This window comes from Pteropus alecto, unplaced genomic scaffold (genome assembly GCF_000325575.1).
Source record: "Pteropus alecto unplaced genomic scaffold, ASM32557v1 scaffold134, whole genome shotgun sequence".
Lineage (NCBI taxonomy): Eukaryota > Metazoa > Chordata > Mammalia > Chiroptera > Pteropodidae > Pteropus > Pteropus alecto.
In genome coordinates this window covers 11,659,790-11,687,014 of record NW_006436283.1, presented here as the reverse complement: position 1 = coordinate 11,687,014, position 27,225 = coordinate 11,659,790, and the positions used below count along the sequence as shown (strand labels likewise).

The window sequence follows — 27,225 nt, the reverse complement described above, 5'->3', positions numbered from 1 at the left end:
TATAATTATCAATGATATTGAAATTAATTTATGTATTAACATGAGAAAAACTGACATTGTCAAGACACTGAGTCTTCCTACATATGAACATAAGATATATTTCCATTTATTTAGATGTTCTAATGTTTTTCAACAAAGACTATAATTTTCTCAAAAAAGATCCTAATTTACTAATATTTTTAAATATTCTGCAACTGTTAGATATTCAGATTGCTCTTAAAGCTTTATTATTGAATATCACAATGAATAAACATTTTATGAATAAAATATTTGGTTGAATTTCTAGATATTTCCTTAGGATCAGGCCTTAGAAGTTCGCCACCTAGAAGCTTTTGACCACAGTACTGCCAGAAGTGGAAGTCCTATTATTAACTTCTAATTTTCCTGAATCATGGTCTCTAATTTTTTTTTAAATGTAAAGTGTCCTATTTTATCTCACCTCATAATATTTAAAAAGAGTTCTTTCATATGTATTACCACATGTGCCAAACTTAAACAATTCATTGTATAATTTTATAACTCTATGTAACATGTTTAGAAGACTAGTCATAATGACAAACCAGGAAGGAAAAAAATTCCTCAATTTTTAAAAATAAAAATTAAATTTCATCTTCATTAGAATGTTTGATATTCAAAAACACATTTATAAAAGGTATAATTTAGTCATTTTAAGTTGTGTCTATGTATTTAGAGTTTTATTTAGCAACATTTAGCTTAGCTGTAGTTCCCGTAGTATTGATCTCTTGTCACTAGAGACATGGCTGCTTGGTCCACTAATACAAGTTCGGATGATCGCTGAATAGGAGAATGTTGGGAAAGAAAAGTTTGAGGCAAGTCTGGAGGTAAATGCAAGAAGGAACAAGAAAAATACATATCATCGCCGCACAACTGCTTCTGACTGTCTCCTTGCTCCATCCACCCTGATGAGAGATAGCAATAAAAGGTAGAATAAAGGTAAATCACCGCCCACTTAGCTCTCCTTTCTAAGGGTGCAGTCTGTGGCACCTTAACTTAACCCTGTTTTCGGTATCCTGGAAGAATTAAATCCATTCCATTCGTGGAAGCCTCTACTGGTAGCAGCAATTACATTCAAAATAGGAGGAAAGAAAAAGAGAATAAAGTATCCAAAAGATTTATATGGGGAAAAGAAAACACCAAAGAAAACTAAGAGCAACATTTAGCAGATGAAAAATAATGTTTAGTAGGTATAAATTTACTTTTCTTAAAAACTTTTCATTACAAAATAAAAATGTTGAAAGCAATACAAAAATATGTTTATATTTTAAAAAGTGCAGAGTTATACCTTTGGAGCCAAGTAAGTAGAATGATTTTTATTTTCCACACTCGATAATGATTTACATTTTTTATCATAAAGTTTATTTTAGTTTTGTAATAACTTTCTAAAGGCTAAAGTTAAAACAAATCCATTGGGCTGAAAGTATTCAAGCCATGAAATTTACCTATTTTGTTTAACCATCCACTGAAGTTGCACAGCTGAGTCTGCTTAGGAGCTGCATGATCTGTGCCAGACACTCAACTCTCAGTCTATCGGATCCCTAGCACAGTACCTGAAACATTCTAGAATACTCAAAAAATGAGTGTTCTTTCTGTTCAATAAAATGCCTTTTACTTTTGAAAATATTTTTAATTTTCATATACTTGACCTGTTTTGATCTTCATTATCATCCTGTATCATAAGACCTAATGCTCGTTCATGTTTATGTCTCATAGAGGAGGAAAATGAGGCCAAAAAGAGTTAAGTCTTCAATATAGCCTTTTAAATACATTAATTTTCATTCTTCACAGACTAACCTTCCAAAAAGGAGTCTAGTACACCATTCACAGGGCTCAGAATTCACTTACCTGGTATGTCCTAAAGATTCCCGCCATATTGGTAGCATCACGACCGGTTTAACTGCACACTCCAAAATAGCTAAAGCCAATGCGAATTCTCTGGGTTTGCTACACATCTGAACTGCCTTGATCCAGTTTGCCCTGAAGGGAAAAAAATTATTTCACTTCCTTGATCTTAAATTAGAAGCACAAGAGTTATCATTCGCGATCCCTCCATCTTATAGGGCATATGTGTCTAGGCTGAGCAAATATAAATATACTGCTACTGGAAGTTTCTACCTCACGGAATCATAAATTTTGATCACTGGAAGGAATCCTAGAGATTAATTAGTCTTTCAACTTCTTAAACCTTCTACAGTGTTCTGGAACTTTGTCTGGCCTTCACTTGATTCCAGGGACAAAGACTCTGCTTTCTAGAAATCTCCCAAACGTTAGTGTTAACTCAGTAACTGAGAAGTACACTCACATCCCTAATGCCCTCAGCGTTTTCCTGACTAAACTGAATTCATTCAATTCATTGGTAATGACTGTTTAAAGTACAGACCTGCAATAATCATTCAGCAAACATTTAGTGTACTCACAGCAATAAATGAACCTTAGTTTCCTTTACCTGTGTGAAGCCCAATTGGGATGAAGAAAAGATGAAGGGATATTGTTTTCCAGTTGGGTGATAGTCAGTCTCAGAGTAGATATTGTAAGAACTTTGGATCCGTGGACAGAACCATTCCATTTAAACTCTCCTGCTGGAGTCAGACAGAATTTATGTGCAAGATGCCTTCTCTTATCATGGTCTTCTCTGTGCTGGTGCTTATTCAAAGCAAATGAATTGGTGGAGTATTGATTGTGGTAGACACGATACTTCCCTTCTTGACCCAACTTAAAATAATTGTTGATATTTCCTTTCATGACCACTTCCTTTTTGGTGCTCAACCGTGAAATTTCTCCTTGAGAGTTAACTACCAGTACCTGACCAAGAAAATAAAAAGGCTTGATTACTCACATCAAATATATATATTTGAGCAACTCTTTCAATAAGTTATAATTTATTATGCCAAATAATTAAGATATATCTTGTTACTGAACTTTTGAAGTTTAAAAGCTAAAGCTGATTGTTTTATATAATTAAACAACCAATATATGGCTGCAAAAAACTTAATGTCTGACATTATTAAGTTAGTTTCATGTATTTCAAATATACACGCAAAACTACATGTGTAAAGCATTTACCAATCATAACTTCAAGCCATAACAATAAATATATAGGTTAGGGAAAAAAGGAGGGCATTACAGGTACTATTCCCCAAAAGATATATTCCTAAAAATGCCTCTTCTTCTGCTCCTTTCATCAACTCCAGCTTTAGTATAAGAGCCCACAGATATTCTAAAATAGTGTTTTCAAAGAGTTTATCCCAATCTCGTCAGTGGACTGTTAAATCAATAGCGGGTTTTATTCAGCTCCTTAAAAAAGTGGAATCTAATACAATAGACTAGACTAAAAGAGGAAATACCAGAGTATTCCCAAATAGTAAGGTAAAATACTATTTCTGGAAACTTGTGTGTGTACTGGGCTGCAGCAAAAAATGTCTCACTGAGGGTCAGAGTGAAAAAGAAGCTTGAAAGCTGCTGCTTTAAAGCTATTCCTATGGTGTTAAGAAAAGAACATTGTATGTTCTTGCATATCTACCCTGCAAATAATTCTCAAATCTGGGAGAAAAAGTTGTAGCCATTATTCTGTCACGATGGCTAGTTGCAGGGCAGAAATACTGAGTCCTAGCTTTAATATTTTTCTTCATAACCAGAGCTGGGATGCAGTGCTGTTCTATGCACTGTATTCTACTATCAAGGGGTAAGTCCTACCCTTTAGCTTCAGGTTCACCTAAAATGATTATAGCGAGATCTGAGCATTAAATCATCTACAACTCTTTGATAAAGCCCACCCATAGCCTACTCATTACAATATGTGCAAAAACAAACAAACAAAAAATAAAATAAAACAACAAAAAAAAAACCCCTCAATCTCTTTAGAATTATATACAATAAAACTATATGGTAAGAAAGTATACCACCCATTTACAGTGTTTCTATGCAGGAAATGTGAGTGCACAACTGTATTTACCATAACATAAAACTAGCAATTTAATTCTTGTTAGCCACTACACTTTGGAAATGAAGAAAATACAATTCAAAAGTAGGTCTACAAAGTTTCTGCCCCTATTTGTAAGGTATGGTAAATAAACTTATTTTACGTTCCAGAAATTTTAGTTTTAAACAGAAAGAACAAACCTCTTTGCCCTCCTTAAATAACTTATTTGCTTCATGGGCTGCGGCTGCCACCTGTTGGTTCTTCAACTGACTAAGTTTGCTGTCTGGATTCCGTAATCTGGTGATGATTCGAGTTGAACCAGATGCTCCTCTTGCACCTCCAGGAGACTCACTTATTTCCCCATTAGACTTCTCTGATTTGAAATCACCTATTATCAAATGAAAAGCCAAAAGTAACTGCTAACAGTAAGTAAATCACATACAATAATAACACTTGGGGCACATTTAAGATCTAGAAAGTACAAAAAAAAAAAAAAGCCTTTGAAGAGCCAAAACAAATGCATTAATTCTTACAGGTTTTACTTAAAATAAAGTATGTCAGAACTTTACTATGAGTCATTTATTATTTTACAGAAAATTCAAACATGGCAGTTTATCTGTTTCAAAGTTCTTCTATTAGAAAATAGGAAGGACTGCTACAAATTTACAACTAAACATAACGATTCAAAACGCACACTAATAGAATGTTACCTTACATATTAAATGTGGACTTCTGTACAAAAGTAAAGGCTATAATTAATTTTAGAAAGATTTTCACTGAAATTGTTTAAATGTTTAATAGTTGAAAACTTATAAATATAAATGGCAAGTGAATTTTTTCCTAAAGAATCTGTATAATTATCTGCATGTGAAAATCAACTAAATTTTTTTTAACATAATAAAGGCCTCTCACATTTTCATAGTAACTTAATTTTTTAAAGAGACAGATTTAACTGCCAAGGAGCAATTTCTGCTTTCCCATGAATCTCACTTCGGCTGAATATTGCTATATGTTCTGAAACTACTGCATCACTATTCAATTTCCATTGGCCAGGTAATTGAACAAGACCTCATTTTTCTTTTTTAATTTAAAGCTTTGTAAAATTAAGGCAGTGTGGCATTGGCAAATGAAAAAGAAAACAGAAAACTTACCATACTCTATATTACAAAGATGGCATTTTAAGTAGAGAAAAAAATTGGATTTGGAAAACTGGCTATCCATTTTTAAAAATATAAAAGTTAAAACAATTCAATAAACATTTGTTAATTTAATGTATTCGACATCCCTTCTTTCCTTTGGGGAGATGCTTTTCCCCAACTTCAATCATATGATTCCAACAGGGCTGCAAATACATATCTTGCCCCATGGGGTGAGCAATGTCACCCAGCTTTGACCAACAAATCACATCACTGGCTGGCCACAGTGATTGTCCCAGACCTGATCATGTGGTCGAAGTCATTCAGCATCCTACTCCAATTCTGAAAATCTGAAGATGGAGAAAGGGTCTTGTTTTTTGTATTAGTGAGCAGAAAGGTATAAATTAAAAGTTGGCTACTTTTACTCTATTAACATGGAGAAAATAAGCCCATCATGGTGGCAGGGGCAGGGGCTGAATGTGAGAGGAAGACTACTGATAACTTCATTTGGCTCCCTGGGTACAATAATGCACCTGACGCTGTCATTACCTCTGAACTTCCCAACTGTATGAGCCAGTAAAATTCACCATTTTAAGCCAGTGTGGTGGATTTCTGTCACTTATAATCACCAAATTCTAACTAATCCAAGAGTAAGATTTTGATCCCAAAATATGGCACTGAATAAATCAAGATGAGGTAGAGGTATTGGCTATCTTGCCATGCCAGGGAAAAACATTAGTAACCTTCGATGTGTCAGAGCAAAGCAGTTGGTTAGACCATCAACAATTTTCTCTTGGTCCCAGACCATGAGTTTACCCATGCTGGAGTTTTATGCCAAGATTTTGATCTATGGTGGCTACTTCTTGGGACCATCTATATAAAGTCCTACGATAAAGACTTTATACATTGTCTGGTCTAGGCTGGACTTCCTAGAAAGCAAAAAGGGAATGGCACAGCACTTTAAAAAAGAAACCCTTCAATTTAGAGCCAACAACCCAATAGTGCCGAGAAGCAATCTTTGCCACTAGCTAAGTTTAGTGCAAATAAGGGAAAGGAGGCAAAAAATTCATTCCCAAGGGTAAGATCTGAAAGGAAAACAGGCAGAGAGCGGAAGTCCTTATCTAACACTCTTCATTCCCAAGGGTAAGATCTGAAAGGAAAACAGGCGGAAGTCCTTATCTAACACTCCTCACCCAAATCACCTCGTGCAGCCTGGCAGAGCTGCTGTTTAATTGTGTCAGGAGGCAGAAGCCTAGACAGACCTTATTCACCTGCGGGCTAGGGCTATTGGTCTGCTAACCAGACAAAGTACGCAAGTAGAGGGATTTAGCTCCAACCTTGAACCAAGTTTCTGGGCATAAGGTATTAACTGGGTATCACCAAGCAAATCTATAAGGGAGTCCCATTGCCAGAAAAAAGTCCAAACCTGCCAAACTAGGATGTATGATTACTGACACTTACAGCAATCCCCAGCAACCCATCTCTGACAACGACCAGCCAGAACTAGGCTGCTAAAGCAGAACAGATTCCAGAAGGGAGATCTTCCCATATGCTTCTCACTTCTCATCCATAGCCATCCTTCCAGAAAGCCAACGGCAGCCAGATTTAATAAAAAATATCCTCCACAATCAGGATAATGAATGCTACAGGTAGTTAAATTTGTAATTTGCTGATGGATTGTGAGTTCAAGATAAGCCACATCCAGATCTAATCAAAAATAATGCACAACACACAGAAATCCCAGATACAATTACAATTATCCGATATAATTTTGAGAAAGAAGTTTTTGAAAAATTTTTCAGTTGTGGGTGAGATCTTTGCGTTATGTTAGGCAGAAGCATTTCTGAATTTGAATATACAAGTTTGTGCTGAGTTACTGAAAGGTGGTATTGTAGTTATTTACAATTTTCTGTCTTTGCAGCATCTCTCTTTTTTGGAAAACCATTCCGACTCCACTCCAACCATATATTTTTGCTGAAGCTGTCAATCATAGTACCTTGCCTGCCCTGGCCATGGGGGTGGGAACAATATGTCCAAGAAAAGTCACTCATATTCTTTCCTCTGGGGCTTTGTCTTTGGGTCACAGACCTTGAAAATATGACTATAAACCACTGATACCATCTTCCCTGTCACTTGAAAAAAGCCTGCCTGTATTAGGAGAGAATGAAGTTAACACACAAACATATGCAGATCCAAAAGGTGAGAGACAAGGAGAAGAGGAGAAAGATTTGATACCTGGGGGTCCAGTTATGCCTGATGATGGACTGGACACTCCAGTTACACGAATAATTAAATTCCCTTTTTACTTAAGCTAGTTTAAGCTGGTTTGGTCACTTGCATTTGAAAAAGTCCTAATTAAAACAGATCTCCGTATCATAACCATACACAAAATTATACTCCAGAAGGATTAAAAACCAAGTTATAGAAGTATTACATAAAATTACTGTAAATATACATATATTCTTGGGATAGAGATGGTCTTCTTTAGTAAGACACAAAATCCAGAGAAACCCTAAAGAAAAAGATTGGTAAGTTTAACTACATAAAATTTAAAAATTTCTGTACAAGATAATAAAAAGAGTTAAAAACAAGCTGTGTAAGTATATATGTAAAATAAAAGCTTAATAGTCATAATACAGAAAGCATTCCTAAAACTCATTAAGGAAAAATATGAAAAGTCAATAGGAAAAAATGAGCAAATAATATGAAGCAGCAATTCACAGAAAAGCTGAATAAACACATGAAATCAACCACTTGAAGTAGGGATATGAACATTTTTAAATGAAATACTTTCACTAGTGACAAAAATATAAAAGACTAATGATTTGAATTTAGGTGAGAGTATGAAAAAATACATATATATGTAAATTACTGGCAAAAATCCCTTTTAATGTACAATGAAACAGTAGGCATCACTAGTTTTTAAATGTGCCTATCATTTGACCCAGCAATTCCACTTACTTTTCTATACTGCCAGAAATACTTGTGTAAGTACACAAAGATTTATGTTGAGGATGTTAAAAAGCACCACTACTTGTAATAATGAAAAATCAGTTAACAGCCTAAATGTCCATTCATAAAGAAATAGTAAATGAATTATGGATCATCCATACTGTGGAGTACCATGCAGCAGTCAGAAAAGAATGAATTCAATTTATAACATGAAAAGATTCGCTACATGTATTACTGAGTGAATAAAAGCAAGATGCAGAACAATACATGCAAAATGATCCTGTTTAAATTAAAAAAAAAAAAAAAACTTTTTGTAAACATACATACATTAATGTAACTGCACGGAGAAAGAAGTAAAGTTACACACCAAACTGTTGGTGGTGGTTACCTTTGGGGAGGGGATGTGAAAAAGATCGATTTTTCCTGTGTGCTTCTGTATTTTTTAAAACAAAAACAGTAAGTGCAATTGTTTAAAAAAAAAAAGGAAAAAAGAAAAGAAAATCTACTCTTCCCACCCCCATTGAACTTGTATTTAAAAAATTAAAAATTAAAAAATTAAAAAGTTCGCTTTAATGTATGAAGTGTATTCTTACCTATCTCTTCGTGAACAGAGACAGGTGTATGAGACTCTCTTTCTCCATTTTCAGGATCATCAGCTGCCTTAGCAGATTCACTCTGGGAAGAGTTTAGTTCACTGCTGCTGTTACTGTTTTCCAGATTAGGCTGAATGGAGGTAGTGGTAGCACTAGTATTACTGCTGTCACATGGCTTGTTAGGTTCTTCTAGAAAAATAGAATATCTGATGTTTAAATTGAGAATCACATCAAAAATAACTAATTGTCAAAAGACATTTTATTGTTTCAGGACTGCATTATATAACTGGATTTTAAAAAGAAAAGCTGCTCATGATGTATGAATAATGCAATGTATGAAAAAATTCATAGTCAACACCCTATGAGTTATTTTTTAAGTCTCCCAGTCTGTTAACTCAGACTTTTATCATCTTAGTCTATAGTGCAAAGCAGACAATTTTTCAGATACCCCAGAGCTGAAGAACAATAAAAGAATGTAACTATCTCACAAAACTTACACTGTACCAGATACTGCAGAAGTGATTTTGAGGTAATCCCTCAAAATCTGAAATTCACACTACTTTTCAAAAAGTATTCAAGGAGTATCAGAAACAGAATTAAACAAGATTCTTTATCTCTAAAGTTTTCTGCCTGAATTCTGTGCCCCCAAATTAACTAAAAGGTAATGCCTAGTGATTACTAATTTTAAGAACAATTTAATAGTATCACTAAGAGTATGCTTTCTGAAAGTATATCAAAATGAACACTACTATGAACTAAAAAAGCCTACGTCTCCCCATGGTAGTTCAGAAATTAAAAGCCTCACTCTGTATTTCACTTGGTCACTATTAAGATACTCTTTAAATTAATCACCTAAATTAACAAGTGGTTGACAGTATATCGCAAAGGCTATCTTTACTGTAAAATGAGCTTCTAAATTTTTTTGAGGAAAAAAAAATCTGATAGAAAAATGGAAAATTATATAAACAGTCACCAAAAAAAATGAAAATGGCCTTTAAACATATGGAAATATGTTCACTTAATTCAAAGTAAGAGAAATGCAAAGTAAAACTACATAGAGAAACAACTACTCAGCTATCAGACCGGCAAAAATCCAAGTCTCACCATACACTCAGGTGGAGAGGCAGTGGGTTAACTGCCATCCCCTACACATTGCTATGGGAATGCAAATTGGTGCAAAGTGGGTAAAAGGAAACTGACAACATCTAGAAAAATTACACTCTTAACCTAGCATTCCGATATCCAGAAACCTATCTCAAAAACACTGGCAAAAATACTAAATTACTTATTTACAGAGTTATTCATTGCAGCATTATTTATAATGGCGGAAACAAACAAATGTCCATCATTAGGACACTTGTTTAATAAAAGATGACATACACAATGAAATATCATGCACCATAAAAAGAACTGAAAAAAAAAATCACTATATCCATATGACATGATCTCAAGATTAAATATAAAAATAAAAGTTCAGAACGGTACTTATAGTATGCTAACTTTTGTGTAAGAAAGGGAAAGAAATATAAATTTATGAACATATTTTGCTTTTATTTACAAAAAAACCCCCCACCTCACTAAAAGAATAGCCAAACATTAATAAAAATGGCTACCTATAAGGAAAAGGAAGGATCTGGTTACCCAGAGAAGAATGAAAGTGAAAGTTCTCTGCACACATATAGTTACATAAACTTTGGAATCATGTAAAAAATTAAAATTAGAAATGCAACCCCTAAAAACTGAAAACAAACTGAAACAAATAAACCTAACTGTATATCAAGTTGTTAGCATAACCGCACAAAGAGAAAAATCATTTCAAGTGACTCTGGAACACAGTACTTTGACTGTTAAGTCCTTACTGGAAATATGGTATAAGAATAAAGAACTGCAAAAATCCTTTAATGCCATTCAGCAGTCTTAATATAAGCAGTAATATTGGTTATATGAAATTACTACAACCTATAAAATAATTTCTTATTACTGTGTTAATGCACATCAGAATATTAATAATGTTATTATTAATAGACATCTGTATCAGGATAAAGAACATATATAAGGTACTGTTGTTAAGAACTAACGCTTTCAGAGTAAGGGAAAAGAAAAACAAGTGTAAAAACAAAGAAACTAAATATGCAATCCTCAATTTAAATCTGAAATGTCAATAGGAATTGTCTTTTTCTTTTTAAAAACAGGTATTCCCTAACATTACCCACCAAAGAAGCCTAGAGGCAGTGAGAGCCCAAGAGCAATAAGTATACCCAGGCCTAGATTATGATCTCTAAATATCATTCTCCCACTAAAAGAAAACAGGGTTTCTTGGAGGAATGACGGATTTCAGGTCTGGGGTAGAAAATGGGAGAAGAAAAAAAAAAACAAAAAAAAACTTCAGCTGTCTTATTCTGCCAAAAAACCAAGGAAGCTATCTAAGACTACAGGGTCATGGTAAAAGCACTCAAAAACCAATGTGAAGGGGCTCTGCTGTCAATATAAGCAAAATAAATAACTACAACTGTCTGAAACAAATTGAATACATGCAGACACATGAGTTCAAACAGACACCTAAAATGCGAAAGTCACGCCCTTCCCTCCAAAGTCCATTACTCGTAAGTCACCACTGAAAGTAACTGGACACCAACTCCTGATTCTGAAAATTAGAATTTAGTAAAAATAATTAAGCATTTATTCTTGCTCTAACTATATTTCAATATATTCAAAGAGCCTTAGTTAATGAGGAAAACTTCTTTACAGAAAAATTCTAGTTAAAAAAATACAGAACAAATGATAGAATCAGAAATCACCATATTATAACCTCCAAAGAGATAACTGATTCTGGAAAGATCATCAACTGAGACATTAACAGGGAACTTTACAATGTTAACACCTGAACTCAATGATCAATCTTAGCATTTGTAAAGGTGGAACAAACAGACATCATGAGGTGTTTGATGCAAAATGACATGAGGTACTCAGCAGATAATTATTATGTATTCTTGCCAAAAATCCTTGAAAATGAATTTACTCAAGGCTTCAGTAACAAATAACATCAAGAGGAAGGAAACAGATAAATCCTGGATGTGGGACATGACAGGGAAGGACATACTAGAGTTCTTCAACAAGTCGACAGCCTGTGCAAGAAACTTTAGATTAAGAAACTCCGGAGACATAAAACCAAGTATTATGTTACATGGGGAACTTACTTGGAGTTATTTCAGATACAGCAAATGTTAAAAAAAACTTTTAAGTGAGGAAATTTAAATTGACTGGATAACTAAGGAATTGTTAATTTTATTAAAATGATCATGGCACTGTAATTATGTAAGAAAATGTCCATATTCTTTAGAGATGTATACAGGGTTGACATAACATGATGTTTGAAATTTGCTTTAAAATACTGCAGTGGGAAATAACCCAAATCCACATCAACAGGAAAGAGTATAAAGAAACTATAATACAGTTACACAGAGGAATATTATAATGCAGTTAATATGAAAGAACTCCAGCAATATACATATTAGTAATATGACAAAGTGAAGTTAAGTTCCAAAAAGTTATACTTAACACAATACACTTAATAAGATATACTTCACACAACACACTTGCTATAAAATTTAAAATAACAAAAACATATAATTTTTAGAAAATCATGTAAATCAACTCAATGAAGCAAGAGTTATGTGAGTTATACATCTTTGACCTCAGGTATCAACAATCTTATTCTACTGGGTTTCCCTGACAAGAAGGAAAGATATTAGTGAACAAAGGATTCAGTGCTGACAATCACTTCGGGTAGGAGAGAGGGAGCGGGGGCTGGGACTGGGGAGATGGTTAGATGCAGGTTAATTTCAAAGCAGTACTTAACTTTTTGTTTTGGGTAATAGGTTCCTAGATGTTTATTTCATTATCAAAGATAATGTTAAACCGGGATGAATAAATTAAAAGACTACACACAATGACCAATGATAAATGCAATTAACTAAAGACTATGACTTATCTAATACTATACCTCTGGAATCAAAGGGAGATTTTTAATTTAAGGCAAAAAAAAAAAAAAAAAGAAAGAAAGAAAGAAAAAGGAGGTTAAAAAAAATGGGTGAAGCAAGTATAACTAAATCTTGATAATTTTTAAATCTAAGTGTTAGATATATGGGGCAGGGGTCCATTATACTACTTTCTTAACTTCTGTGTATATTTGAAATTTTTCATAATAAAAAATTTTATATGAAAGTTAAAAATGGCAAATTTAACACTTATACCTACTGTCTACGGCCATGCCACCCTGAAAAAGCCAGATCCCGTCTGATGTCGGAAGCTAAGTAAGGTCGGGCCTGGTTAGTACTTGGATGGGAGACCACCTAGGAAGACCAGGTGCTATAGGCATAAAAAATAAAAAATTAAGAGATTGTCAGCTAACAAGGTCTTTGCAATCTGTGAGGTCAACCAAGGATTGCCTGGCCTAAAAAATTTTAAAAACTTAAAAATAAATAAAATGATCTAAAAAAAATTTTTTTTAAAGAAAACTTACACCTACAAAGCTACAAACCAGTAATATAATCAACTACTTCTTGGGAAAACACATGTAACTGGAAGAAAAGAAATCTCACACAAGTAACAGATTCCTCACTAATCATTCCTTTTACAGCTGTAGATCTAGATTTGTAAAGTACAGTATACCTAATTTATGATAGTCTAAAAATCATTTATTCAATTAATGAAATAGTATATAAAGATCTTCCCTCATTTATGAGCTCAGAGTTCACAGTACATTTTCTTAAAGAAATATTAGAAAAAGTAATTAGGTTCTAGACCAGTCCATAAAAACTTTTTCAGTACGTAACATACTCAAGTTTGGTTTTAATCAAAAAAATAATTCTGGGGTAGGAACTTAAGAGATTCAGATTCGTGTGTGTGTGTGTGTGTGTGTGTGTGTGTGTGTATTTCAATGTATTCAAAGAGTCTTAATGAGAAAAACTTCTTTGAAGAAAAGTTCTAGTTAAAAAAATACAGAACAAATGATAGAGTCAAATCACCATGTTATATACATCTTAAAATACTTTATAGAGTGTGCTCTCTGCTATTAGGAAGATAATGGTATTTCATAAGAGGCAATCAATCCCCTACCCAGGTATTCTGATCTAAAAATACCATTAACCCTCTGAAAGCAAACTGAGTTCAGATTCTATCCTTCTAAACTTTTAAGGTATTAATGAGCTGAGGACGAGCATAAACTCATAATGTATAGGTTTTCTGTTCATCTGTCCCTAGTAAATTTGCCTTAAGTGGAAACAGTGTTTTCCTCCAGTTGTAAATACTGAATTTTTTTTTTTAAATAATGGTTCTAAAACTCTTCACCTCTTTAACTGCATTAAACTATAGGATTACAGAAATCTCAAGCATTTGCTTCAAAATACCACAAAGAAGGTATATTAACTACCAATACATACATTTTAATCCTCACAGTCCAAAAGTTCTAACCCTACAACAAATAGTATCGGTTCTGATATTTACAATACTATTATCATTGCACATGACAAACACTGTAAATGACTAACAAGAGGAATATTTTTGTAGTTGTCCCTCAAACCAAAATTATATATAGATCTTGTTCTTCGACTTCTGAACATAAACACTAAAGTCTTTTTAAAAAAATTCTAAGCAAAAAACTACAAAGAGAAAAAAATAACTTCCAACTAATGGTAAAAGAGAAAATTTTTTTAAAGGAAAAAAATGAGGTAAAATAATCAGAATGCATATGACTAGAAACTAAAACAAAACACATTAAAAATAATAAGAAACAAAAGAATATTTTATAGATGTTAAAAGTTTCGATATAGTCATGGAAATATTTTCAAAGCAATTATAAGCAGCTCAGGAAATAAAGTTTTACCTACTACTGTTATTTTCCTAATCCCAAGCATTAAATCTAGAGGCAAAACAAATGTCTGCATTATACATTTGATTACAAATTCTCAACAGTGGATTTGAGCTTAAGATGCTAGAAAGACATATGTTCCTTTTTCCCCTTAAAATTTAAAAACTGACATTCCGGTACAAAATGTTTCTAATCTAAAATCCATGATAAAAGTTTCATTGTGAAATTGAGCTTTCTGTTAACTACAAAGAAACTATAAAGAATACAAAACAGCATACTTGCTATAGGGGTCGTTTTTGGTAACATTAAACCATTTTCATGAACTTATGTGAAATGTCTGGAACACAGACACAGGGGAAAAAATCCAAGGTATTAAGACATAAACTTTAAATGTGATATCTACCAATCTTTCCCAAATATGGCCCAAATTTCCAGTTTAATCTTTAATCTTAACCACATAAAATCTTTCTGATTACTAATCATACCCAGTATCAAATCATGAAAAATCTGCCCATTTTTCTTATGTTCTCACTTCTACAGATTTTTAGACCACAAATTTGTAATTTTTTTGCATGTCATCTATCACATGAAAATGAGTCACCTGACAAGACTTGACAAGGTACAGCTTGAAATAATATACATATATATATTCCTAAATAAATTCTAATGTAGATGTATTTCTAAAGAGATTTTAAATTCTCAGATTATTTTTCAAAATTTTTCTATTTCAGAAAAGATATACAATAAAACATATACAATAAAAGCTACTGTAGCTTAAAAATATGATTAAAAATAGAGAACATTTCACAATGACAAAGTTAATGCAACAAGAAAATATAAAAATTATGTGCATCTAATAACACAGCCTCAAATTACATAATGTAAAAACTGAAAAAATTTAAAAAAAAAAGGCAACGCCACAGTAAATAGAAATAATTTATAAGTATCTTGCAGACAAGGAAAAAAACGTAGAAAGGACAGAGATTTGAATAACACAATAAGAAACCCTGACCTAATTGTCCTAGACTGCACCCAACAACTAAAAATACATATCCTCTTCTAGTGTACATGGGACATATATCAACATTAATAAATGCTGCACCATAAAACAAGCCTAAACAAATCTTAAAGTACATAAAACATGCACAGAATGTTCTCTAACTACAATAGGTTAAACTAGACATAACAAAAAAGTAACTAGAAAATCTCCAAATGTTTGGGTATTATGCAATATATATATAATGGAAATTAGAAAATATTTTAAACTGAATGATAAAGACAATATAACATAAAAAATTTGTGAGATGCAGCAGCAGCAGTACACCGAGGGGAAAACACATAGTCTTGACAGCAGACGCAGAAAAAAGAAAAACTAAAAATCATCTAAGCATCCATCTTAAGAAGTTAGGAGAAAAAATAATAAAGACAATTTAAGAAACTTTTGGAGGTGATGGATATGTTTAAGCCATAGATTGCAGTAATGGTTTCATGGGTGTATATTTATCTCCAAACTCATCAAGTTGTATGTCTTAAATACATACAGCTTTTTGTATTTCAATTATAACTTGATAAAATGGCTTTAAAAAAATCGGAGGGGATCCACAAAAATGCAAAAATGAAAGAATATAATAAAAATAAGAAATAAATTAGAGAAAACATACAATAGAGAAGGAATCAACGAAGCCAAAAGTTTTTTTTTTTTAAAGACTAATAAAAATTGTTAACAGTCCTGTGAAATGCTGATCGAGAAGAGAGAACCAATTTCTGGGTTGAAAAAAGTGAACATCACTATAGATCCTGCAGACATTAAAAAGGTAGGATGTTATTATGCCAATAAAATTTTAAATTTAAATGAATCAGGGATTCCTAGAAAAATAAAACTTATTAAAACTGATAGTAGAAAAAAGAAAATATGAATAGCCCACTATACACCCCAAAAATGAAATCTACAATTAATAACTTTCCCACAATGAAAATTCCAGGACCAGACGGTTTCAGCAAATATTTAAAGAATAAATAATACCAACCCACAAGAACTGCAAACAAGAGGAAAAATGGGAACTTGTCCCAACTCAGTTTATGAGGTCAGCATGATCTTGACACCAAAGCCTGACATGGATATTATCAGAGAAAGAAAACTAGAAGTCAATCTCACTCATGGAAGGAGTTTGAAAAATCCCAAACAAAATAGGATACAGCAATATATAAGAATGAAAATACATCGTGACTAAGTTTCCAGGAATATAAGAATGGATTAACACTTTTTAAAAAATCAGCGTAGGAATGTCTGCTTCTAGTCAAGATAGAGGGACTAAATTTACCCTCCTCCATGAAACAACCACAAACCAAAAAAGAGAGCACTTACTAGAAAACAAAGGAACTCAAAGGCACTTCACAAAAGAAGATAACTAAATGACCTATATACACATACAAATATATGCGCACGCACGCACGCACACACGCACACACACGCGCGCGCGCGCGCGCACACACACACACACACACACAAGAAGGTGCTTGACATTCTTAGTCGTCAGGGAACTGCAAGTTAAAACCAGAATAAGATATCCCCACATTCCTATCAGAATGACTAAAATAAAGGTGTGGGGGGCAGGGAGGAGGAGATTATGTGATATTCTTACAATACACAGAAAAAAATCTGTCATGATTTTCATCAAGGTATTAACTATAATTTTTGACTTTTAATGGTACTTCCAGGGTTTATGTTCTTGTTTGCGCAACTAAATTTTCTAATTTGATTTCCAAAAAATATAAATAGTTCTTATAATAATTTTTTTCATTTTTAAAAATGGCAAAAGAAAAGGCATAATGACATTTCGAGGTGCTATATAACTTATTTTGAGTGAACTTTAATTTTAAAAGCATATAATATGAATTACTGATTAACTTACATTTTTATATCGAATACATCTTACAAAAATGTTTTGTGACAGTGGTTTTCTATTATGATATTATAGTTTGAAATGTTAGAAAAAAACTACATGAGCACATGCAAACATAAAATTAATCTGTTAGCACATAGAGAATTAGAATGATCAAATCATTCAACACTGAGCCATTAGTATGTAAGTACTTGAAACCAAAATATCTGCCACTACGGTCTGGTGATAAAATATACAATTAAGTCTATTAGACAAAAACAGCTAAATGAACTTTGAAAAGCATGACGATTATGATGAGTTTCAAGCACTAACTGCAAGAACATTTGTCAAACTCCAAATGTTAGGTGACAATTTAGCAATCAAGGATGGCACTTAGGTAAGCAAGCAGCATGAATGAACACATACTTTAAGTTTTAGGTGACATTCAGCTTTTACTACGAAAGGGAAGGATTCCCCCCATTACAGAGGCATTGATTGATACACTGCCCTCTGTACCTGGCACATCCGGGGGGAGCTCAGATGCCACCTTCTTCTCTGCCATGTTGCTGCTATCATGGGTTTCTGAGAAACACCCCACGGGACTCTTCCCTTCAGAGGGACTAGTCTCTTCTGAAGAAGCATGTGTTGTGTTGTCGCCAAGATTTGCTGACACAGAGTTACCTTTATCCCCAACTTCTGTTGGCTCTACAGTAAAATGCACAACAAAACTTTAAAGATATTCTTTAAAATTGCTTTAGGACATATGGCCACATTCAATCCACTACTAAAAATGAACGATCACCAAAAAACCCTACTTTTATTTGATGGCCATTTTGAAGAAATTAGATTCTGAGATATTTCTGCAGTAGGCAATCCAAAGAGTATTTAAGAATATTAAACATGTTAAGAATGTTTAAGTAATATAAAAATGAACATATTTTATCATATACAAAAGTGGACATTCTAGTATAAAAATAGTGATTTTTTGCTAACAAATCTCACAGGGAAATGGCACCTTATTACAAAGTATAAATAGAGACATGGGTATACCATCATAGAAATCCGTCAAGACATAAAACGCATTACAATGACTGTATGTTACAAGGGAAAAGGGTATCTTCACTCTTTAGAAATAAAAAATTAAATAGTTGCTTGTAATAAAAAAGATCTATTTTCATTTGCAAGTAAAACTGGAGATTTTATAAATAACATTGATGAACTATTTCTTTTTAACCAAGTAATTTTTTACCCTCAGATTTTCCTTGCTCAGGATCATCTTCTGGTGCTTTGTCGTCGCTGTCTTTTTCAAGGGACTGGTCTTCAAACTCCTCTCTGCTTTTCTCAGCATCTTTGGGGTTATTCTCAGTCTCACTGTTGTCCTTTTCTATTTCTTCTGGGCTTTTAACAACATCAATCTCTCCCTTTTTGGCTTTAATGGATTCCAAAATTTCTTCTATAATAAAAACAAATAAAAAATTTTGTTTCCATATATACCAAATACAAAAGTACTACAAGTGCCATGTAAGAGTTTCAAGTTATTAAAGTTAAATGTTAAAAAGTATTAAAATTATGAATATGGATCAAGATTACCAATAAAATTTTGATATGTAGAGAACTCAACCAATTTGGTTATCTTAACTTCTAGAAAATACATGTTAATTATAAGTTTTCTCTGTAAAACCATTAATCTACCTTTTGAAACTGAGACTTGATTATAGATTACTGTCACATGCTCTCCCATATGAGAAAAATTGTAAGCTGACATAGACCCACAGTCTGGGCAGCACGGTACAGTGATCAAAACCTTCAGACCCACTGACCTAGTGCAGACAGGACTTGAATTAGCTGTGTGACCCTGGGCAAGCTACCTAACCTTCAGTTCACTGTAAAATGAGAAAACAGAGGTCCATTTGGAAACATTTCTCTCTGCAGTCCCATAACTTTTCTGAAGATCACTAAATCCCTAAGGGCTCTAATCCTTGAGCAGTGAAACTACGACATGGTACAGACCATAGGTTATTCTTTGGGTTATGATCCATTACTATCGCTTTTATTTTGTTGCTCAGATTGTTCAAGCTTTAGCCATAGAGAGCTTTTTCAGGTGAATCCTGTGTCCTTTAATCACACCTCAATCATTCACTCATTCATTCATTCATCTAGCACTTCCTTACTTTCCAGCACTACAAGATACTCCAGGCTCACCTTGTAAGTTTTCCCTGCCTCCACCCCAGAATCCACCATTTCTCTAAGGGGTCTTGGTCCTTTTAAATCGGAGAACAGTATTCAGAAGCCATGATCTGGGTGCTAGGTGTACCTGTTACTACTGGGGTATCGCTGCTTTTATATTCTCTCATCCAACAGAACTAGGAAATGCATGTATACTAACTCATGTACATATACACATACATTATTTCTGTAGCTATCTGTGTGTGTGTGGTTCATTCAAGCAGGGCCCTGTTGCTTCTCTGTAACTTGTTTCTCTGACAGGAGAAACCTGGTTCTCATTACCTACCATGTACTTATTTGGTCCACAATAGTATACATAGTAATTACAGAATTGATAAACTGCATACACCCATGAGAAAAAAATTTACCAACTTGAGTACAATGTTTGTGATGAGGAAGAAACATTCTTACTGCCATACACTCACGGTCCCTCTTTTTGGATTTTTAAAATTTCCTTGTTTACGTTTTCCTTAAGTGTTCTCTAACTTCATTTTCATCACTATTTCTTAAATTGTAGATGTCTAGAATGTTTCCTAGGATTAGAAAAACTTTGTAAAGTCATTACTGGAAAATACTGACCTTTCTGATAAAGTGACTTACAGTTGAGCTGGCCGGAGTTAATTCCTCACACCCTCTCTCACCTTCTCTACTAATTCCTATAAAAATTTGGAGCCACTGAAGATCTAAGACAGCTACAAGACAACGACTCAAATGAAAGTAATTCCAACTGGCATTATTTTCTGTCCTCATCACCCAAGTCATCCCAGGATCCCTTTTTACATGACTTTCTTTCACCTCTTTACCTATCTACACATGCTACTTGTAGTTCTGATTTACACTAGCTGCATTTACTCTTGTTAAGCACACTAAACTTATCGATGGAAGTACCACAAATCATTCTTTTTAAAAGAATTTTTTATTTAGAAAATTATCTGCTTTTCTTAGAGCCATATTTTTTTTTTTCAAACATAGCTTCACCCTGCTCTTCTACTGCTAGATAGTCCTAACCAAACTGTAGTAATTCATTCCAATTTCTGTAGTGCCAGTTAATAAGAATCAAACATTAAAAACAAATCTATAACAATCACAAGTAGAATGACCACAGATCTCTGATTTTCTATAACGGTTCTAATTTCAAATATTCTATTTGTTACCACTCTATCAAGCACATCTATATTTATCAGTCTGGATGTGTTTGTTTCTGGTTTAAAAAACGATGATACGCACAGCCATTAGAAAAACAGACCAAAAAAAGTTAGAAGAGAAAAACATTAAAAGATGAAAGAAAAATCATCAGTTTAGGTTGTATCTGATCTATATAACACACATATTTTAAAAACACATACATTCTATGCCTTGCAGGAATATTTCAAAACTAAGCTGAAAGAATTAACCTACCAGACGTCAGTAAGTCTCTTAGAAAAATTCATTCCAAAAATAAACTTCCTTCAAACAAGCAAAATAAAGCATTACAAAACACAATTACCATAAGGTATACAATAAGACAAATTTAGTATACCATTTACAGTTACAAATATATAGTAAACCGTGGATTCTAAATGATGGGCCCGTATTTACTGTATAATTCTTTTGACCTTTCTGTATATTTGAAAATTTTCATAAAAGGAAAAAAGAAAAAAAAAATTCAACAACCAAAAGTATAATTAAATTCTCCAAAAGTGGACATAACATGTATATAAAAACCTGATGGTTCTAAATTTGAAAGGATTTATGCTATTTGAGAAATTTAAAATGTCAAGTCATTGGGACAGGCTATGATTCTGCAAATTATTCCTGGCTATTTCAGAACCTCGGTAGTTTCTGTTGTTTTCATCTCATAAAATTCCAAGTTGAAGACCACCACTAGGCATTATTTTGGGTATTTACCTGGGGCTGCATGCTCCTAAAATAACTATCATAGCCAAGACTTTGTTTCCCAGAGAGAGCAAACTAAGGTAACAGTGGCAGACCAGTTTTTAATGGGGAATTCTTCTATCTGAATGTTTAACCCATTGCCAGTACACTTCTTACAACATTGCTGAGAGGACTTAAGGCTTATAAAACATCTAGTTGAACACCTGGCCTACAGGAAGTATACAAAAATGTTAGTTTCCCTTTCTCTTCCCCATCAATTTTCAACCTGTGAATTCCTCCTCCTTTAGTACCAGGTTGCTTGCACCTTAGCAAAAGAGGAGGGGGAGGAGGGGAAAAAAGAAAGAAAAGTCACTTTTCGTCTAGATCTCACCATTAAATCCAAGGTGCAGTTACCTTAATTAAATGCACTCCACGTTGTACTAGGAGGGTAACTGCAGGGCGCAAGGCAGGCAGCCCACAAGTCTGGCCATCCAACTTTCTAAGAACACACTGTGGCCTACCACTCAAAGCTCTCTCTGCTGTTCTTGATTACTACAAAAGGTTTAACTAATATTTAAAAGTACACTGCATGCCGAATTACACGGAAACATGCTCGCAGGAAATCTGAAAAATATAAAAAGGAAACCAACTATAATCCTACTATGCTAACTGGTTATTTTTTAATAATAAAGGCTGGTCTATTTACCCAATTGGTTATTTAAAAGAAGAGAATTTAAGTACCTTAAAGACTCAGTTACTGTTTTTGCGTGGTACCTTATATAATTCTCCAATATACAGTGTTCTATCACATGATAATCCATAATGGAACTAACTAATTCCTCTATAGTGAACATTTTTAGTTTTTTACATTCCCTTAAATCAGACCACTGAATGTTTTAATTATCCATTCCTATTTTGGTTTTGTTCTTTATTAAGATGATACTATGTATACAATTTGTACACAAAAAACTCTAGAAAATATTTCTATTTCAACATACTTGATAAAAATACACTTCATATTGCTTTTTAGGGGACTGGACATGTTTTTTTATTATTGTACTAAAAGCTGAGAATGCAAAAAAGTAAAAACGGATTTATTTGTCCATTTTAATGCCATGATTCATGAAAGGAAATTATGAGGGGAGGTAACCAAATTGAAATTAATAAAACTTCCTCTCCAAAAATATTCATAAATTCAAGAGACTATTAATGCAGAGTGTGTGAGAATAAGCTTGTATATAGCTGAATTAAACAAGCTTATTAAATGCAAAATCTATTTTAAGAAAACGGAAAATGGGGAAAGTTAACAGGCATGTATGTTTAGTAGATAACATACGTAGAAGAGCAGGAACCAGGCAGTTGAAGTGTACTTTCAGAGTCTTATCGATCATTTTATCTATGTTGATTAAAAGGTACTATTAGAAAACATAGGTGATACTTATTAAACATGCACAGAGTGTATCTGGCAGGATTTCTTAAAATGATAATAATGGTTGTCTCAGAAAAGAAAGGTGAAACTGGGGATTATGACAGTAATTTCTAAAAATTATCGTGTGCATCTTATTATCTTTTAAAAAGCAAAGGATTTTTTAAAAGCAAAAAGTTAAGTAACAAAATAAAGTAGCAACTGAAATATAACCCAAAGTATAAAAGAAATATCCATGAGTATATACTGACATAAATAAATGATTGAATAAATAAATGGAGGAGAGACAGATATCCTGTGCAGAAAAACTCCAAATAATTTATGTAAATATCTGTTCCCTCAAGGAGGTGAAACATAATACCTTAACCTGTAAGTGTGGGCTGTGCACAGTGACTGTCTTCCCAAAAGCACAGAATGAGTGGGAGGAATAATTTTATAATGTAGAAACCTGACAAACACTACCTCAACCAGCCGATCGAGGTCAACATCATCAGTGGTAAGTCAAGTTGACAGCATGTACTGATATGATGACAACAATGGCACTTCACCTCTGTGGTCTTCCTCCCCAAAATGCATTACCCCAGGCTAACTATGAGAAGAACATGTGACAAAACCATATAAAGGGCATTCTACTAAATATCTGACCAGTACTCCTCAAATCTGTCAAAGTCATCCAAAATAAGGAAAGACTGAGAAACTGCGACAGTCTAGAGGAACCTAAAGAGATATAACTAAACATAATGGGATGTCGTGGACCGAGTCATGAGACAGAGAAGCACCATTCGATAAATACTAAAGAAATCTGAATAAAGTATAGATTGTAGTTACTACAACGGATCAACACTGGTTCGTTAGTTACGACAAAAGCATCACAGTAACGTAAGATGTCAACGGGAATCCTGGTGCAGGGTATGTGGAAGTCTGTACTACCTTAGCAACTCTTCTGCAACTCTAAAATCATTCTAAAACTCAAAGTTTTATTAAAAAAATAAAGCTTTCCATCTGGCCGCAGCCATCAGGGGCCTTAAAAGGCTCAGTTAAATAATTTCCAGAAAAAATATGTGGCAGACTCATAAAACCTCTTGAGATCTAAATCTCTTTCCATTCAAATATTTTAAACATCTATTTTGTGTGTAGAGGTTGTTCAACTAAAGGAATGTTTATTAAACTAAAACAAATGGAAAATAAATAAAGCAAAGAGTAAATTTTAAAAAATACCACTTCTCATAATTAAAAATAGGACTCCCAAAAAGGTTTAATAAGATACTTGAATTAAAGAAACAAATAAGCACTTTGGGGGACAGTAGTAATGACCAGACGGGGCGAGATACTAAACACTAACATGTATAGCACCTCTCACTTAGGTTGAGATTAATGAGGTTCTCTTGGCAAAATGTAATACGGAGAACTCAAGTAAAATATACACACTTGAAATATATATTTTCAAATTTTGTAGTAATTTCATACCAAGAGTTTGTCTCAAATTTAACAAAAATTAAAATGAAAAATTTCCTTCTCACCATTAGCTGCCGCCAGAAAGGATTTATTACTGCCCCGAGCCTTATTGGTCAAGTCTTCAGTTATGTCCATATGCCGGTGGATTTCTTCACGCATTTCTTCCAGAATTTTGCAGAGTTCTGCTTCCCAATAATCTTTGTCTAGACAGTCAATTAATTCTGCAAGCTGGACTTTTGTACTATAGTACCAAATTTTCTTTTCATTTTCATTTTCTGTATCTTCTTCTCTGTTTAAAAAAAGTACAAAAACATTTGCTGTTAGACACAATGGCACTTATTTGGCAATGTCACCTGTCCAACGAAAGTTAAAATATGTAACAAAGTTTGTGCACTAAAGCTCAATATATTTGCTCACAAGAGATCCCCTCGAGTCTCATTCAAACTCAAATTAACTTTTATTTGAGCAACCTCTAATTATTTTGATTTTTCTATCCCACAGCAGCTTAGGATAAAATAATTATGAGTAATGGGGAGAAGAATTAGTATAGCAGCAAAAGCGGATATCTAAAAACAGGACACAAAGAAACAAGACCTCAGAAGCAAGGGCATATGAGTACTTGGTGGACAGTGTTGGTTACATTTCAGTCAACTTTCGGATCATCACTGTAACGATGTGATGAGCGGATTTTTCACAACAAATATTTAAACTATGTTCTGAACATGGCAGGTACAGAGCAGGTCCACATTACAATATACTTTAAAAACATTTCCATCAAAATAGTATAAAAGCTCTGTTAAATTCTAGTCCTTGGAGGACCTGAATCAAGAGATAAGGTCTCATCTCTCTTCTTTTCTTATGGACAATCAAAGCTCAAATTGGAGAGAAAACTCCTTTCCAGCTTAAATCTCTCCAAAGGTCCCATGTACTTGTGATAGTGGTAGACACTTCAACAGGGATGGTCACTAAAACACAAGGCAAACTAATGTCTAGGACCAGAGTCAGAGAAGCACATGTGATAGAATTTTTCTCTCATTCAAAAGAAATTCAGGAGTGTGGCGAGGTATTTGATGAGAAAGACTCTAACTTTCCTGTCTACCCAAAGGCAAAAACTCATGGAGCTGAAAGAGCTGGGCTTTAAGAAAAATCTGGCTTTAAATGGCTCTGTCACTTGTGAGCTATTTGAGTGTGGATAAGACACAACCTCCCTGAGCATGAGTCTTTTGATTTACCGTAACAGTACCTGTCTTTGGGACCACTGTAACAATTAAAACTATAGTAATGAGGCATCTATCACAGTGCCTGGGCACATCATTAGTGATCAATAAAAATATTATTGTTACTATTAAGGTAGAAAATAAATAAATAAATAAATAAAAATTTAGCAGAATCTCAGGAATTAATTCTGAAGTAATTCTGAAGAAAGAAGGGATATAGTAAACCACGGATAAATAAAAGGATATAAAAAAATTAAAGAAAAAAGATTAATAAAGGGGTCCTTTACCTAGCTTTGCTCTTTCAAATCAGCATCTGCTGTCATATGAGATTGGTATATTTTTAATAGAAGCTTTTTGCAACAATTTCTGAAATCATTTTTAAATCTATTCTAGATTTCTCTCTGTAATGGGTATTTCTACTGACTTCTTATGACTGAGTGATGACAGCAGTCTTATTCCAATTTACAATGTTAAAGATGTCAGAGTCCTCTAATCAAAAAAGATTAACAAAAAGCTTTCAAAAGGCAATACCAAATCAAAAATCTACTTAAGTGACAACATCAAATCAGAAAGTACTTAGGAGTTTTGACGGAGCATAAGAGTTACAGCACTGCCCGATTCTTTATTTTCTAAAATAGCAATCTTCAGAATTTCCCCTATATAAAGATGTTTAATTCTTTAACTGTTTGCTTTGTCCTCTTTATTCAGAAATAGCTACAAATTTCAATGGAACAAGAAAAACATTCTATGTAAAAATGTTTTTGGGGAGGGTAGAAAACAATTTACAAGCATTAAGATGTCAACATAAAAATGAGATGCTATGGGAACAAATTTAATTAAATGGACATTCTGTCCATTTTTTCTTTTCCTCTTTTCATTCCGTCCATTTTTTCAAGCAACTCAGAGACTACTGAAAGGATCCATAACAGCTGACTTAGTCCATGTTGGCAACTGCAAAAATGTCTATCTTAATAAAGAACACTTTTCATTTTCACTATAACAGAGAACTAGCTACTTTCATATGGAAGTCTGTTCTGGACTGAAACTGCTCTTTTAGAAAGCTTTTCTTTTTAATGAGATGGTACAAACCTAATACATCCACCAGCCAGTCCTGGTTGTGCCTGCTCAAGTTTGTGAAATAAACCTAACGCCTCCTCTGCACAGCCCTGCGAATCTTTCACAACAGCTATAATTTTGCTGTTGTTTTTTTTTTTTTCCAGGCCAAATATGCTCCAACTCTTTAATCATTCCTCATACAGCACATTTTCCAGAGTCTTCATTACCGTGATATTCTTCCCCTAAATGTATAGTTTGTCAACATCCCTCTATAAATGTGGCATGCAAGAACTATTTTTTATTCTCTTCATCAAAGATAATACTTAACACTGACAATTTTTTTCTTCCTGAAGCTACATGCAGAAGGATAAATTCTTTAAAAGTATAAAGTAGCAAAAAGGGCAAGCGATAACAGCTAATGCTTTCAAAGAAAAGTTGTTCTAATATTCTGTACTCGGGCACATTTACATAGTTTATATAATGAAAATTATTTTGTTCTAACAGTAAAAGTGACAACAGCAGCTTTTTCCATACAAATACACATGGGTTTGTATGTGTATTTGGTTTTGGGGTTAGAATGTGGTTTCTACAGAAGCTCTGTCCTACAATGACCACTGTTCCC

General features: G+C 33.5%; 1 protein-coding gene and 1 pseudogene across 13 annotated transcripts in view; one reads left to right on the top strand and one right to left on the bottom strand.

Moving 5' to 3' along the window:
* BPTF (bromodomain PHD finger transcription factor) overlaps positions 1 to 27,225 on the bottom strand; it is a 125,878-nt gene that overhangs the window by 60,529 nt on the left and 38,124 nt on the right. For 9 of the 13 annotated variants that reach the window (XM_025047155.1, XM_025047154.1, XM_025047157.1 and 6 more), the window contains exons 3-9: positions 24,396 to 24,619; positions 18,619 to 18,822; positions 17,886 to 18,074; positions 8,619 to 8,807; positions 4,138 to 4,325; positions 2,465 to 2,820; positions 1,864 to 1,995 (exon numbers count right to left, since the gene is read on the bottom strand). In XM_025047155.1, the coding sequence (XP_024902923.1) occupies positions 1,864 to 1,995; positions 2,465 to 2,820; positions 4,138 to 4,325; positions 8,619 to 8,807; positions 17,886 to 18,074; positions 18,619 to 18,822; positions 24,396 to 24,619 (1,482 nt within the window). The remainder of the gene's footprint in view (positions 1 to 1,863; positions 1,996 to 2,464; positions 2,821 to 4,137; positions 4,326 to 8,618; positions 8,808 to 17,885; positions 18,075 to 18,618; positions 18,823 to 24,395; positions 24,620 to 27,225) is intronic. The other 4 variants (XM_025047160.1, XM_025047162.1, XM_025047158.1 and 1 more) reach the window with 3 other exon arrangements.
* Positions 12,877 to 12,995, top strand: LOC112480066 (annotated as a pseudogene).